The following is a 16,814-nucleotide window of genomic DNA, read 5'->3' on the forward strand; positions in this document are numbered from 1 at the left end:
TTTGTTCTACGACTTTTGTCTAAACGTGATAAATACAAAAATTTTCCTTTTTTAAGTTTTAATGTCGTTTCTATAAAACGTTAACTCTATGTTCGATTCCGCTACATAACGCTACTGTACTATCTCGTGTTGCTCGGCTAATACATAGAGTTAAGATGTGTAGAATCGCAAATTAGATTGTTTTTTTTTATATGAAAAAAAAAACTACGAATCACGAAAAGACGTAGCTTGTTTTGATGTACCCAAGTAAGTTTAGGAGGTTTTTCGTTAGATACCAGTAACCCTGTATAAGATTTTTTACTAGATTTAAAATTCATATTATCTTGTTTTGTAATATGATGTTTATTAAAATAAATGTATAGAAATTGACTTCAATGGTATGTGCACGTTATGAGAAGGGAATAGAGCAACGTTGTAAGAAGAGTACACTATATGAAATAGAATTGGAAAAGATGTAGAGGAAGAAGAAGAGATGGGAGGAGTACGTTCGGCAAAATATGGCAAAGATAAATTTAATAAAACATTTAACATCAGACAGGGAGAGTTGGAAACAGACATTCTGTACCTCTTTCGGTGTCTTTCGGGGCTATGTCTCCGCGAATCCCGGGGTCAGCGTAAAAAAAATAATATTTCGAAGATTTGGCTATGATTTTACAACCGGCCGCCTCCTTGACCTTAACCCTCGTTGGAAATAATATTGTTGCTTATCAGTTGCGAAGGCTTTGTGTCCGTTAGTCGCGTCGTACGACGTCCACGGGAGGATATTGAGTGGCCCTATTCTAGGGCGGGACCACACTCCACATAGGGTAGGCGGACGATATTTTGTAGTTTTTAATTTTTGGCAGTAAACGTTCATTCATTCATTCATTCATAATTAGCTACTTGACTGTGTGTACACAATAAAATGTATATAGGTTTTTAAAATAACCAAACAGATTAATGAAATGTCATTTTCATTGATTAATTTTATTAATTACGATATTTACTATTATCTCGGTCTCATCAAAGTATGTTACAAATGTTTTTTGACCCCCAAAATCCGTGACGTCACAACACATTACTGTCATAAAATTTTGCTTTTGACATTAGAAAAACGTATCCGATTCGACTAGTTGGAATGTAATTAATTATGCAACTACATATAAATAATAAATTTATTTTATACAATAACTTTTTACAACACATCTCTCTCTCGATGTTTAGACCTCATGTGGCCGACCCAACTGCATTTCTGCACGAACGCCTGTCCACAAAACTCACACTTAAATCGCCTATCATTTGAATGTATCCTCAGATGCTCAGTCAGAGTCTTCCTTCTTCCGTAGGACTTCAAACAAATCTTGCATTGAAAATTCTTCTCCCCACTGTGCTTCACGCCGTGCTCTTTCAATTCGTGTTTTGAAAAAAAATTCATGTCACAATCTGAACATTTATAACGCCTCTCCATCAAATGGTCCCTTTTCGTGTGGATCCTCAATTCATGTTGGCTTTTAAAATCTTTGTCACATGCCATGCATTTGACTGTAACCTTCTCGACACCGTGCGCGGCAGTCATGTGGTCAGCTTTGCTTTTCACACCCGTAAACTTTTCATCACAAAACGGACATTTGTGTAACAAATTGAAATGTATGTGCACCGCTTTTTCGTGCAGCTTCTTTTTACGGTACGTATTGTAGCTTTTGGGGCAAAAATCACAGTCAAAATGTCCAAGTTTGTGACAGCTCTTGTGCGCCAACAGCTTCCTTTGTGTTATGAAACCCGCGTCGCATTCGTCACAAATGTAATTTCTAAAATGTATGTTCATGTGCTCAAGTATTATCTTGAACTTGTTGAAAACGCTCGGACATAAGCAACATTTTAATATGTCTTGTGCAAATTTGAATGGCACGCAATGATTATCGATATCTGTGTGTACGTTAATTTTGTGGACTAACCTAAAATGATCCAAAAGTTTTTCTATATTGTCGATTTCAGAGTCGCATATGGTGCATTTGAGATTTGTAATGTCCATTTTCACATAAAATCGATTTAACTGTTCCTTTTCAGAGATCAATTTCGCTTTCTCGTCGTCGTTGTGTTTTTCCAACGTATGTTTCTTAAGATCGGATGGATTGTAAAAGTTTTCGCGGCAAAACGAACAAGAATAGCCGAGACTAGTATTTGTAAAAATCGGCGTCGCATTTGAATTTAACAGTATCGCCGTTACGTTTCGCCTGTGTTTTGCCATCAAATCGCTTTTGAATAAAAGTCGCGCTTTTTTGTCGTCCTTTTTTTTCTTAATTCTAAGCATAGACTTCCTTATTTTTCTGCCACCGCTCCGTAGCACACCTACAAAGAAAAGATAAACTTAAAAATTCGGTGACAGAGAATATTATAGACACATCTTTCGTCTCGCTCGTACAAGAGAATGCGTATTAGAAATACAAGAGAAGATCATCTTCTAAATTAAAAATATCTAAGGATGATCCCCTAGGCAAGGCGCCCATTACGCAGCTGCATAATATTTTGTCCTTTATCTCCTGTGCGCGGTTAAATAAAGTCGATCTTACCACTATTGTGATAGTGCTATCTCACTTGGTTACGGCAGGTCGTTGTCTTTGAGTGTAGCGTTAAAAATTTGTAGAATACTGTATAACTTTCTTACTACTATAAACATACAACCTTTATATTAATTAGGCACTTAATAAGAATAACAGAAGGCCTACCACGAAACATACCAAGGTACGTTACTAACTTCCACATGTTGTCACTTTAATCCATGTCGTGTACGCGTCGTATAAAAAATAAGAACGTGTAGACGAAATAACGTGCCACGTGTTTTATGTTTTAGTAATTAACAAGTCTAACGCAATGGGTAACACTGTAATTATAATGATATGTTTCAAGGTAGCCCCCCAGAGACACTTGAGCAGTAAGAAATTGAATGAATGAACATTTATATCCAAAAAATAATAACACCACTATATATGTAAGTATCCTAATTTTAACTCATATTTATTTATGCAATTTAGAATGATATACCTACATCACTTATCCATGTCAAAATGTTATATAAAACTATGGAATTAAAATAAATGCCAAAGTATTTTTTTTTAATTGTTCGTTACCCTCTTCACGTTGTATCTACTCAACCAATCTTCTTGAAAAGGGTTTGAAGATTTGTGGCATACCTACTGCCGCCATTTTGATTTTTTTTCAAAATCGCGGCCAGCCATGAAACGTATATAAATCGATAGCTGACATTAATACCAACAAAAAATATTAAAACAATGACCCTCGTAAAGTGTCAGGTTTCTGAGATAATAACCGTCAAAGTTGATCACGTGATTTTTTTTTTAATAGCGACTATAATCCCATCTATTTGGTATAACAATGTGTAAACATACACAAAATATTCTAATAGGTATAGATAATATTAATAATAAAACATAGATAACTATGCCTCATGATATTTCTACATGTTGCGGCTACTATGTACTTAATAAGAATATTTCATACTACGACAAAAAGACAATGGTGACGTACTGTTCATTAGGTATTGTTTTAGGTGTTATGTATAACAAGAAAATAGATTATATATTGTTTTATTCTAATGTGCAAGCGAGACGGAAGGGGGGGGCACCTTTATACCCCCGACCGCTGCACTCAGTTTGCTACCTGTGTTCTTTCTATGCGGGAGTAAACGTAAAGTTTCATGGCTGGCCGCGATTTTGAAAAAAAATCAAAATGGCGGCAGTAGGTATGCCACGCTCCATAGTAAAATCTTCAAACCCCTTTTGCATACATGTATTTTATTTATTTATTCTTAGGAGACCCAACAGCTTATCGAAAATTCAATTATATTGGGTTCCCACTAATAAAATCAAATTGGAAGTAAATATTTTTGAGAATCTGCAAATTTGACACAAACTTAACCATATCTGCGTTCGAGCTAAGCAAGATCCGTGGTTTGAAGTACGGAGCACTTCACATAGAATTTCATCCTTTCATCCCCGAAAATTAACTGCTCCCGTGGTAAATTCACGAGGGCGCGGAGCCGCGGGCAATATCTAAATGAAAGTACACAATAAATATTCACTGTCATGGTTCTGTTATTCGCGTGTCCCTTGTTGCATTCGGGGCTGTGACGCCACGAAGACCAAGGTTTGCGTTAAACTTTTTTTGCTGTGATTTTATTACTAGACAGAAACTAGAGTTGCCAAATTCGAAGGTCATATTTAGTGACAGGTCTTGCCTATTGCCAATAAGATCTCCGTTTTAAATATATATACCTATATTTATATAGAAAAATCTCCGTTTTAAATGTATATATACATATATATATATATACCTATATATACACCTTAGGTACCTTTCACTTGACTGACTTTCACAATCTACGCGGAAAGAAATCCATACTAATATTATAAAGGCGAAAGTCTGTCTGTTCTGCTTTCACGGCTAAACCGCTAGACTGATTTTGATGAAATTTGGTTAGCATATAGTTGAAGACACCCGTTTAAACATAGGCTACTTATTTTTTCAAATGTCAACCCCCCCAATGACTATAATGGGGGTGAAAGTTTGTATGAAAATTCCGCCCGTTCCGCATTCGCAGAGAGAAAATTCACGGGCGCACAGCTGCGGTCAAAATCTAGTAGCAAACAAAACAATAAATCGTATAATATAAATTTATTATTCTATATTCCGCATCATAATTTTCTTATTTTTTTTAATTACAATAATTGCTTATATTATGAAATATTCCAACATAAATATTTGATAAATATATTTCTGGCAATTATATCGATAGCCTAGTACATGGAGCTATATATTGCATCCGGCGGTGTTACCCGCGTAATTATTTAAAACATTCTTACATTTTTATATGCATAGTGGCGCCATCTACTTTATAAAGCGTCATTGACTTTTTGACCAAATTCTAAGGGAATCGCGTACTTTCGGGACAAAAAGTACCCTATGTGTTAATCGAAGATAAGTATGCTACCTTTATAACAAATCTCATTAAAATTGGCCCGGCCGTTTGAGCGTGATTATGAGTCTTTATATGTGAGTCATATATGTTGCAAAAATAAATATAAAAAAAAAACAGATCACACTAGATACATTACATAGAACACAAAAAGTTTGATAGCCAATGGCGCTTTATAAAGTAAATGGCGCATACATTATGACTATGATATACTTGTTGACTATGTACATTATGTACCTTGATAGTAACATTAATGGTGAGCCCTTCTGTCATGATAGGGACCAACACTGTCCGAATGAGTTTCTTTCGGCATTTCTCAGCAGCGGTCGTTCCGAAATGCCAGTAGTTTGTAGCTTGTGAGAAAGAACTATTTAATATAAAAATTGACGTGAAAAAGTGTCCAATTTCTGAGCAAATTATTTGATTTAGGTTCGTACCGGTTTATAAACTTCTATAATATCTGCGCATCCTTTTAAATCAATGTCTAGGCTATCGATATAGCTTTGCGATTAAGATCTGTGTTTAAAAACTAAAATTGCCCGAAGTTACTATAATTATAAAATGTATAAACCTATAAACTCTTATATATTACAACTGTATATTTATTTCTATAAGGCAATATAGACCTATTTCTGGAAACGTGAATTTATTTAGTAAAACAACGTGAACATATCTGTATGAGACAACTCGACTAGCGTAATAATTTACGATCGATTTTGGCCGTCACGACAATGTCCTGTTCCACCACTTTCTGAGAAAAATATATACAGGGTTATTGGAACTAACATCTTTTGTTCTACGACTTTTGTCGAAACGTAATAAATACAAAATGTTTCCTTTTTTAAGTTTTAATGTCGTTTCTATAAAACGTTAACTCTATGTTCGATTCCGCTACATAACGCTACTGTACTGTCTCGTGTTGCTTGGCTATTACATAGAGTTAAGATGTGTAGAATCGCAAATTAGATTGTTTTTTTTTATATGTAGTCTTAGAATAAAAGTTACTCGTTTTTAATGTACTCAAGTAATCTTAGGTCTTGCGTTTGATACCAGTAACCCTGTATAATCTGACAGATAAAGTAACAGCTCATGTGATTGGTCAGTTAGCCATTATCCAACATTTGTACAACAACTTTTAATGTGTGACTTTCTGATAAAAATATTATCTTGTAATCTAACAGATAAGCTAACTGTTAGATACCAGATAGACTCTCTCATATCAGCGTTTTCCGGTTTCTTCCTCAGCCGTTGAGCGTCGGAGCCCAGTGTGTTACGGACTATCAGACAAGACACTAATACATATTTACTTAAATATGTAAATGAGATGTAAATCTCATGCTTTTACTGTCAAGTTTCGTGAACTTTACATTAAAATATATATATCACGTATCACTGTATGTATGTATAACGCTTTGTGTGATCATTGAAATCCATAATAATTATAAATGTGAAAGTGTATGTTTGTCCGTATTTCACGTCAAAACGGAGTCCCAAGGGATCGGGTTAAGGCAACAGCTAATATATATATATATATATATATATATATATATATATATATATATATATATATATATATATATATTATCGCCGAAATTTTTGTTGAATCCGTCGTACATTGCTGGTTTTTCATTGCAGTCAATAAGAGCTCTCATACAAACTACGCTATTTCATTCGCGTCGGCGTCCGAGTTCGTCCATAGTGTGTGACCGGCATAAGACTGAGCCAACTCGAACACTAGCGCCACCTTGACATTTTAATCAATTTCTTTAAATTAACTCGTGACACGACAGCTGCTACTCATTCGCTCGCGCGGTCGACTCAGTCTAGCTAAGAATCCACGCACAATAACTTTTATTACCCGTTCAGACCTGAAGAGCTGAAGTATTTAGCGTTTTGACGAGATGTGTAAGACAATTTTTCGCTATTACTTAAAATAAATCGATAAATATGTAATGGCGGCGCTAGTGGACAGATGGACTGAGGGCGTGTTCTTGTATTAATATATATTTGTCATGTCGTTTTCTCAATATACAGGATTACAGAAACTAAATTTATTTACATTAAGTATTAAAATAAGATCTATGAAGCCCCAAATAGACGCGCGTAATTACAATAATTAAAATACCTTTTTAGGGCACAATGTGGTATTGTGGCGAAAAATCTAAGTTACAAAATGCGCACCTGGTTCGCAGGTGACGGGAAGAAATGTCAGGCTACGCCGCTTCCGCCTGACCTTGGCAGAAGGGCCTAATGGGTGAAATTCACGAGCGTTTGAACGCGGCGTGTAGCGTTTCATTAGTGTCCTACTTTTATAAAATGTAACATTGTACCAGTACTATTTATAAAATAGGATAATTAAATTGAGTAAAGTCAACAGCACATCAACCTACCCAAATTCATTGCAAACTCGCCGCTGTTACCGCGCCATAAAGGTTCATGTGGGGTAATTTGATCTGCTGCTGACCGTACAATTTAATAAACACTAATGAGAGCCCGCGGCGGAGCTCAAAACGCTCGTGAAATTCACCCATAATTCAAGAAATGCTGGCTTGATGTCGTTAAAGTTATGCGTTGATAATGGTCTGACAACTAGGGATGCGACGACCGCGCGTAGTGAGGGTGAAAAAGTAAGAAAGCGGAGCTTAAGCTCCAATACTTATTTGAGCGTTTTCTCGGCTACTTCCTCAGCCGTTAAGCATCAAAGCCTAGGGTTCCAACTATTTCTTATGCACTTCGCACGGTCGACGGTCATCCCTAGTTGTCAGACCATTGTCACGCATATCATCCTTGACGACATCAAGCCAGAACTTCTTAAAATGCTTCGCCTCAGTACAAAAAGGTGCTAAACTAGCATCCCTCGGTGAAATCATTCTTCATCTTCTCCTCCTGTTCTTTCTTCCTACTTTCAGCGGCTATCTCTTTCAGCGTCAACTCCCGGTTGTCAATCAAATGTTTCACGTCGTCAAACTCCTTGAATATATCTAAATCATCCTGATGCAATCGAACGTGACTTTTTAGACTACACTTTTGCATGAAAGTCTTTTTGCATATTTCACATTGATATCTTTTATCGTCTTCGTGAAGTTTCACGTGTTCCTTCAATGTTCTTTGTCTTGAAAAACTTTTGCCGCACACATCACACGTAAACACTTCACCGCCCAAATGCCTCGACAAATGGTCGACTAAACCGCGCTTAGAAAAAAATTTGGAATTGCACTTGTCACACATAAAACTCCGCTGTTGCAGATGGTGATGTTTTATATGTCTGTTCAGCTCAAATTTCTTTTTATAAGTTTTATTGCAAGCGTTACACGGGTACACAATTGGTGCTTCATTGTGTACTCTAACCAGATGTTCACTCCTGTCATAGTAACTGACGAAAATCTCCGGACAGTGTGGACACTTGTTCCGCAGCCAACCGCCAGTGTGGACACCCTTCTCGTGGTTCCGTTTCTTAGTCAAAGACGTGTATGACTTCTCGCAATACGCGCAAGGAAATATGCCCTGCGCGTGAGTCTTCCCGTGTTTCCGCAAAGCCGCTATAGTGATGTACCCCACACCGCACTTATTACAGCAATAATTCCTATAATGACTGCTCATATGGTGATACAGATTCTTGAACGACACATGTATAGCTGAACATATGTCACACGTGAAATTCTGACCGTTCTCCAAACGAAAGGGCAATATTATGTCTTTTATATTTTTATATATAGTTCTATTATGGATGCTGATCAGATGATCTTTTAGATCGTTGAGATCTCTCATAGGTATGTCGCAAACTATGCATTTTAGATCTGTTATATCCAATTTGATTGGGTTATAGCTGAGTTTGTAATCGATCATGGAGTTTAATTTATCCTTTTCTGATTGGAGGGCGGTATGGGCGCGTAGTTCGTCTATGGTTTGGAAGTATTCAGCGCAATATAGACATGAGAAACCTCTTATTGTCTTGTCTCTAAAAGGGCTAGCGTTGGAGTACTGTAGAATTGCAGTAAGATTTACTCTGTGTTCGACTCTCTCTGGCGTTGCGCTCACTTCTCCCTTTTTTTTCTTTCTCTTTCTCTTGGTCGCCTCCCCGTCTCTTCCTATAACAAGAAATGTTCATTATCTTCTCATATACACATTAATTCTTGTCTGTTTTTATTCATATATCAAAACTTTTTATATTTTATTCTTTTCCATCGTCTTCGTATGATTAGTGTGCCCAATACAGTTTTTGTACATTTTAAACTGTTATATGAGATCACTATAGTATATAAAAATCCCCCGTGTCTGGGTGACTGAAAGACGGAGTAGAAAACTGAAGTTCGATATGTATTGAATAGGCATATAATGTGAAAAAAAGCTAGATATATATTTTTAACGTAGATCCGAGTGTGCCAACTCGTAAACTCTATCCACGCCGCATGGATAAAGATGATACGCGGCGGTTTATATTTGGTTAAATTTAAAAAATAACGGTTTAATCAAGTTACTCGCTCCGCTGCGAGCGGAACACTTTTGTGAGCGTAACGCCTGAGATTTAACCTAGTTGATTCCAACACAGGCATGATAAGGATCACGGTATGTTTTCTCTCTTTCTTATTAAACTTTGGGGTCGTATGGCCCCGGGGGTAAACGAGCAGAATAAAGGGTTTATTTGCTATGTCGAACAAAATCGAAATCAAAATGATCTTTTGATCATAACCGAAAAATAAGGGTTCTCTCAAAGTTGAATTGTAATGAAAACGCTCTCAACAAAATTAATGGCGATTCGCACATACCTATTATTAAAAATTAACCAGGTAACCGAGTGCTGAATTTGTGTGTGTTTTCATAAAAACTCTTCATCAAACAGTTTAAAGGGCGATGTGCGGGTTTTCATCTCACTTCTCACTATCGAATCGATTCGAAGTGAGACGCAGCGAACCAATCACCTTGCGGTGTGGCTGTCGTCGCGTCACAATGGCGCACTATGATTGGTTAGCTGCGTCTCAATGCGAGTCGACTCGATGGTGAGATGTGAAATGCAAACCAGTTTAGTTCACTAGTGCATATATGCGATGCGTTTACTTCATACGCTCATAACTTATTGCAACAATATCTCAAAGACAAAGATTATTTATTTGCAAAAACATGAGTTTACATTTTTTACAAGTACAGCTTAATCAGCTTAATCCTACATGTGTCACCGTCCACGGGTGTGCAAATTTAAATGGAGAGCATGCTATCATCCCACAAAACAAAATCGAATAAATAAAAGTAACTAAATTAACTAATTTTTTATCTAAATATATCATTTAAAAAATCGTTCAAATTATAATAACATTTATCAATCAGCAAGGGCCTGAGGTGCTTTTTAAATAAATTGAAATTCCGATCTTTAATTTGTTGTCGCAATGCATCGCGATAAAAATCGTATAAGATTTTAAGTTAGACCATACGTATAAAACTGTAATATTATATTCCATGCAGTAGTTTATGCGTGATACGCGTACAAACTTAGACTGTATAATTAAAAAAAAAATGTTTTGGCTTCTATTAGTCCCATAAAGAGCCCCATAATTCTTTTTCTTTATTATCTCCTATGTACAGACATAGCACGCTTACAGTTTTGTAATATACAGGGTTACTGGTATCTAACGCATAACCTTCCAAAGGCGCATAAGGTACATAGAGACTAACATCTTTTGTTCTACGACTTTTGTCTAAACGTAATAAATATATATTTTTAGTTTTCATGTCGTTTCTATAAAACGTTAACTCTATGTTCGATTCCGCTACATAACGCTACTGTACCGTCTCGTGTTGCTCGGCTATTACATAGAGTTAAGATGTGTAGAATCGCAAATTAGATTGTATTTTTTTTATATGAAAAAAAAAAACTACGTATCAGGAAAAGTCGTAGAATAAAAGTTGTTTGTTTTGATGTACCCAAGCCGTCTTTAGAAGGTGACATAATATTTAAATTTATATCAAAATAAATTGGATCATTCCACTTAAGTTATTACTAGCGCCCCGCCCCCGCTTCGCTCGCGAAAACACCGCATGAAAATCCGTGCCGTAGTTTTTGAGTTTATCGCAAACAGACAAGACAGATGCGGTAGAGGAATTTGTTTTATAATATGTAAGGATATGTATGTACTTGTTCGTACTGCGTATACCGTTTAGTGAGATTTGAGCGAGATCAATTTCTACCGACAAAATAAATAATTGCAATCTGTAGTGGCGATTAAAATGGAAACATTAAATAATAAACAAATATATTAGGACAAATCACACAGATTGAGCTGGCCCCAAAGTAAGTTCGAGACTTGTGTTATGGGATACTAACTCAACGATACTATATTTTATAACAAATACATATATATATATAAACATCCAAGACCCGGGCCAATCAGAAAGCGATCATTTTCCATCATGACCCGACCGGGGATCGAACCCGGGACCTTCAGTTCAGGGCCACCGAGGAAATGTATGTGTTGTCAAATAAATATGTGGCTTTTGGCGTCGAAACTTTAGGTTCTTTGGGGCAGAGGCGCACGGGGTGGTAGGGGTGGTAGTGGTGGTACAAAAAGCCGGGTGACAACAGGTGACCCTGACCCTCGCGTTGGTAGCTTTCTCGCAAAGCGGGGGAATGCTGCCTGTGTGATGGACCCCTTGGCTAGGGTACCATCACTAGATATTTTTAATTTTTAAGTTATTTTGTGTTGTAGGTAATTTAACATTATAGGGTAGGTAGATGATAAATTTTTATTTTAAAGACTATTTGAAGGAAATTTGACACCAAAAAAATACTGTGATAATGACAATACTTTCAAAGTTATGACAAAAATAAAATCACACATTATTGGACTCGTCCAAATAATATTCTTAACGTGTTGGGATGGATGGATGGAAATAATCGATAAGAATTTCCATCGGCGGGAATAATCTGACAGATGAGAAAATATTTAAAATTGGAACAACATTCCTAATACAAATTTATTTCCGTGCAATATTGGTGGCCAGTGCAGTTAATTTTTTTTTTGTTATAAATACAGAGCGAAAGTTAATACTACACTTTTTTTATTTTTTTTACTCTCATCATAATTGATGAGTAAAAAAAATAAAAAATTGTCTATTAACAATAGGTATCTGTGTTTTTATACTTTTAATGTCCCCACTGTTGGAACATTGGGCTTACATAAGGATGAATAAAGAATATGGGCCATGACCCAACACGTGGACCCATTGTGGATTGGCGGGTTTTATTTAACGACTGAAAATACAACCGGGACTAACGGCTTCACATGCCTTTCGAAGCACGCACGAGCTCAAGCTAATACATTTACGGTTAGGTCACCCATCCCGTGACCGACCATTGCAAAAGTTGCTTAACCACAGGCAAGTCGAGCGGTACACATGACAAATACGATAAAAATATATATAATTTGAAGCGCCGGTGGTCCAGTGGTTAAGAAACCTGCGATCGAAAGATCCCAGGTTCTAATACTATGTATACCATATGTGTTTGTAAACCTATGTACCTTCTAATGCGACAGTTACGTTTCAAGACGTTACATATAAAACTCATGTAGTTTTCATAGTCGACTTGCTTCCGGTGAAGGAAAACATTGCGAGGAAACCTAATACTCAACACGTCACGTCAGATGCGTCAGATGCCTTTAGGCGACTAAAATAAAATTAGCGCGCGTCTATAAATTACGCGAGGTATTCTATAGCTGAATCCATTTATTTATTTAAAACTTTATTACAAAAAATAAACAACAATATTACATACTAACGATGGACATATAACAAAAACTCAAATCTTTCTTTTTTCTCGGCAAATATATTATTTTTTAAAACCTCAATGTTTTGATTTTTTTATATATGTAGCTCTCAGGTCCCACTGCTGGGCAAAAGCCTCCCCTCTTTGTTTCCAAACGCTTCTATTCCTCGCCAGCTGTTGGCAATCCTTATCGAAAGCCGACATTTCGTCGGACCATCGCACCTTGATAATCGAAAATAATATCGAATCGATTACAATCACATGTTTTTTTGTATAGTTTTTGACCATTTACTTTATGTACTCTAATAGCAAATAAATATATAAGAAACAATAATGGTAAGCCCTTCTGACATTGTTCGAATGAGTTTCATTCGGCATTTCTTCTCAGCAGCGGTCGTTCCGAAATGCCAGATGTAGCTTTTTGGACAATTACTATATAATATAAAATTTTATGTGAAAAGGTGCCTGTGAAGGTCTAATTTCTAAATAAATTATTTGATTTTGAATCTTTCAGTTGCAAATACCACTAGGGTTCAGAAAATGAAAATTCATCACGTATTTTATAGACGCCCCCTTAACAATGCATACTTCATAATATATAAATTGACTTACGTTTGGTTGAGGATTCGCCGTGTTCAGTTTTGGCCTTCTTAGATCTGGACCCCACAGCCCTGGTCATCCGTTTTTTTGGCTTCGATTCCTCAGGCACCTCCACTTTTATAGGAACTTCGAATTCTGAAACAATACGTACTGATTTTAACAAGTTTTCTACAAAAATTAAATTTCTGCCATAAGCCTTTGTTGTCGCCAAAAAACCAAGGTGCGTGTTGTAAACGGTTGAGAAGTACATTCGTTTAAAGACGATGTGTGGTGTGATTCTTATCATAATAATGCATTGTCATGGAAACTGAAAAGCGACGTGGGAAATTTCAACTCTGTAGGACAACTGGAAGTGGGAGAAATCTAACTTGCAAGAAGAAGATTACAGACAGACAACGGGACAGGTGGAACTAACTGACAGCTTGTAAAAAGAAGTTGTGTCGCGTCTATCTGTACGAACGCGATAAACTCAAAACTGCTAGACGAATTTTTGTACGGTTTTCACCAATAGATAGTGTGAGATGTGATCTGAGGTAAGTTTAGTTAGGTGTAATTTATTATGGCACGATAGGAACAAACGCTGTTCAAATAAGTTTCTTTCGGCATTTCTTCTCAGCAGTGGTCGTTCCGAGTAGTTTGTAACTTGTGTGAAATCACTATTTAATATAAAAATTTACATGAAAAAGTGCCTGTGAATGTCTAATTTCTAAATAAATGAACTTTGAACGTTGGTGATCTGGAGAGTGACATAGGCTATTTTTAAATTATTGACGAAGTGATGAAGAAGATAAAAATATAGTGACAAACCACACATGATAGTCAGCCTCAGTTCACTAAGAAATGAAATATTATTTATTCACCGAATATACAAGTATATGGTCTTATAAATATAATTAGTGCTTTACATATCCCACCAATATTGACATGTGACTCTATATTACTATTGTAAAGAGGCGGGTAATCTCCGAAACTACCGAACCGATTTCAAAAATTGTTTCCCCTTTCGAAAGGTACATTATCCGAGATTGCTATAGGCTATATTTTATCTCAAAATCCCCACGGGAGCGAAGCCGCGGGCAACATCTAGTATTAAATATATAATTTGTGATTATAACTGTATACATAGATTATTAATTACATTGAAATATGTGAAATTATTAATTGCACAATTGCAGCATGCTATTAGTCTGACTCAGGAACATGCATGGGTATATGGATAGCAAAAACTTACCTGGTCCAGAGAAATCGTCTGATGCATTGTTATCATTGTCCGAATCAACGGCTTCATCTGGACCTGGCACTTCCACCTTTATGCTGTCTGCAAAGAAAGAAGAAGTTTATCCATATTCACTCGAACAATTTTGTGTAAACATCACCATATCGAGTGTGTTATTGCTAACACAGTGTCAGATTTTATTCAAGTCGCCTAAAAGCATCTGATGTGACTTTTATGACTACTTACCGCCACCTAGTGGCAGGTAGTCACAACTACAATTAAACTGTCCACCAGTGTGCAGGTTTCCTCACGATGTTTTCCTTCACCGGAAGCAAGTGGTGGTCTATGGAAACTCTATATATGAGTCAGATTTTGTCGGTTCATACTCATGCCATATGAGTCTGCATACCAATACATACTCATATGGCACGAGTATGAACCTGAGACCGTTCGATCCACAGGCGGCCATCTTAATCATTACACCACCACCGCTTCAGTAAACATACAGTAAAGGTTGAAGTTCGGGTTTGCATTCAACATCTCACTAAGTATGAGTCAGTGAACCAAACACATTGCAGTGTGGTCGTCGTCGCGTCACAGTGGCGTACTGTGATTGGTTAGCTGCTACTTACTTTGAATCAACTCAATTGTGATATTTAAATAGAAAAGTCACACTATGCACACACATAGTTCATATTTTGTATATGCTTGTATGAATATTTTTTCAAAAATTCTAGTATTTTACTCGGTCATTTGGGCAATGACAACAAAATGATGCAACACTGTTGTTAAATTGTCCAATCTAGTGATAAGATCAGGAGCATGAGTCAAAAAGACATGATATTTGTATAAGGAAATATATGGATGGACCATCACACAACTGGCCCTTTCAAATTCTAATTATTTATTCAGAAATCGGATGGGGCTGGGCACGTGATGAGGGACAATAGGCTGTCTCATTTCTTCTCATGTATTTCTAATATGCACATCTCTTTCTTGTATGAACAAAATGGAAGATATAAAGAGGTCTTCAGCTTTGTCTATAAAAGATAAATGTTTTGTTCCCTTACTTCTAAAAAGGTTGTCTTGTAGACGGTTTTTTAATTGATTCTCAGTGTATAACACTTGTTTCTTGAAATTACTGGCGTTTCTGAGCTGAGTGATGCAAACTTCACAAATGCCGCCTTCTCTATTGTCTTCAGAACAGGTTAGCTGCAAGAAAGCGATTGTGAAATACCTTGATCAAATTGAATCAAGAAACAATACACATAGTGCAGTGCATTATTATAAAAAAGAGAAAGTGTACTTTAAGCTAAAGTATGTTTTGTCTCGTTCTGTCAATGTAAAATTTTATAAAGAGTGAGAGATATTTTATATGAGATAGTGACAAACCTTACTTTAGCTTAAACTATGTTTTACCTTTTATGAATAACTGGGATATTACTTATATATAGCTCTAGATGAAAGCCATTATGTGGAATGAAACAGAATAATTTTCTAGGCAATATTGAGTTGTTTGGCATTGCCTTATCCATTTCACACAAACGGTTGAACTATTCGGGTGAATTATTAGCAGAAACTATGACGGAATGTAGACAGAAACCACATATTTGGTCGGAAATTATTAAAGGCAGAATAGTAACCTTAGTTGGCTCTGTTTGACTGTATGTCTGCTCTGAAAAATATGTTTGTAAACACAGTAGGTAGTCAAATTCCAAGTCGCCTTGGACTGAACGCCGACGTCAATTAAAGATCCGTGCGCGCAAGTCACTGATTGACACATAGTTACTTGGTCAGACAGGTCATACTTGCATTTGTGCAGTGTATATAGTTCTTTCTAAGTTACCTTTTTCAGCAGGTTGTGAGAGATGTAATAGGAAACTTACTTTAATATCAAAACATTCTTTCAACATATCGGCATAAACTTCTTCCTCACCCATCCACTGGTATGTGCCAGTCAAAACTTTGAATGTTCCTTCCGAGGCACAGCACCGGCATATCCCATTATTTACACTAGCGTCCATTGTTCTGTTTATACATATAAATACACAAAACTTAGATTATCTACAACTGAGTAATCTTACGTACAAAAACGCTAGAAATTGGCATGGTAACAAGACAAGCAATCTTCGCTCGCTTCACCTGCCATTTTGTAAATGTAAATTTAGGTTGTTTGTGGTCACCTCACAATAGAGTAAACAGTTTTTTTTGTCATATCAGTGCGGCTAGGCTCAGTAAGCGGACTGACTGCCACCGCATCATCTGTGGTA

The 16,814-nt window shown here is 36.5% G+C and overlaps 1 protein-coding gene across 2 annotated transcripts; it reads right to left on the reverse strand.

The window, feature by feature from the left end:
• Positions 1–1,014: 1,014 nt before the first annotated feature.
• LOC128682531 (zinc finger protein 611-like) lies at positions 1,015–16,716 on the reverse strand. Of its 2 annotated transcripts, none has more exons than XM_053767280.2 (5): positions 16,431–16,716; positions 15,615–15,756; positions 14,560–14,646; positions 13,341–13,463; positions 1,015–2,328 (listed from the first exon to the last, which is right to left on the reverse strand). In XM_053767280.2, the coding sequence occupies exons 1-5, from the start codon at positions 16,566–16,568 to the stop codon at positions 1,175–1,177; spliced, it is 1,644 nt and encodes a 547-aa protein (XP_053623255.1). In that variant the 5' UTR covers positions 16,569–16,716; the 3' UTR covers positions 1,015–1,174. The 2 variants fall into 2 exon arrangements, with proteins under 2 accessions (XP_053623255.1, XP_053623254.1); XM_053767279.1 differs by lacking the exon at positions 1,015–2,328 and adding an exon at positions 6,541–9,060 and having other exon boundaries at positions 16,431–16,714.
• Positions 16,717–16,814: the final 98 nt, after the last annotated feature.

This window comes from Plodia interpunctella, chromosome 30 (genome assembly GCF_027563975.2).
Source record: "Plodia interpunctella isolate USDA-ARS_2022_Savannah chromosome 30, ilPloInte3.2, whole genome shotgun sequence".
Classification (NCBI taxonomy): domain Eukaryota; kingdom Metazoa; phylum Arthropoda; class Insecta; order Lepidoptera; family Pyralidae; genus Plodia; species Plodia interpunctella.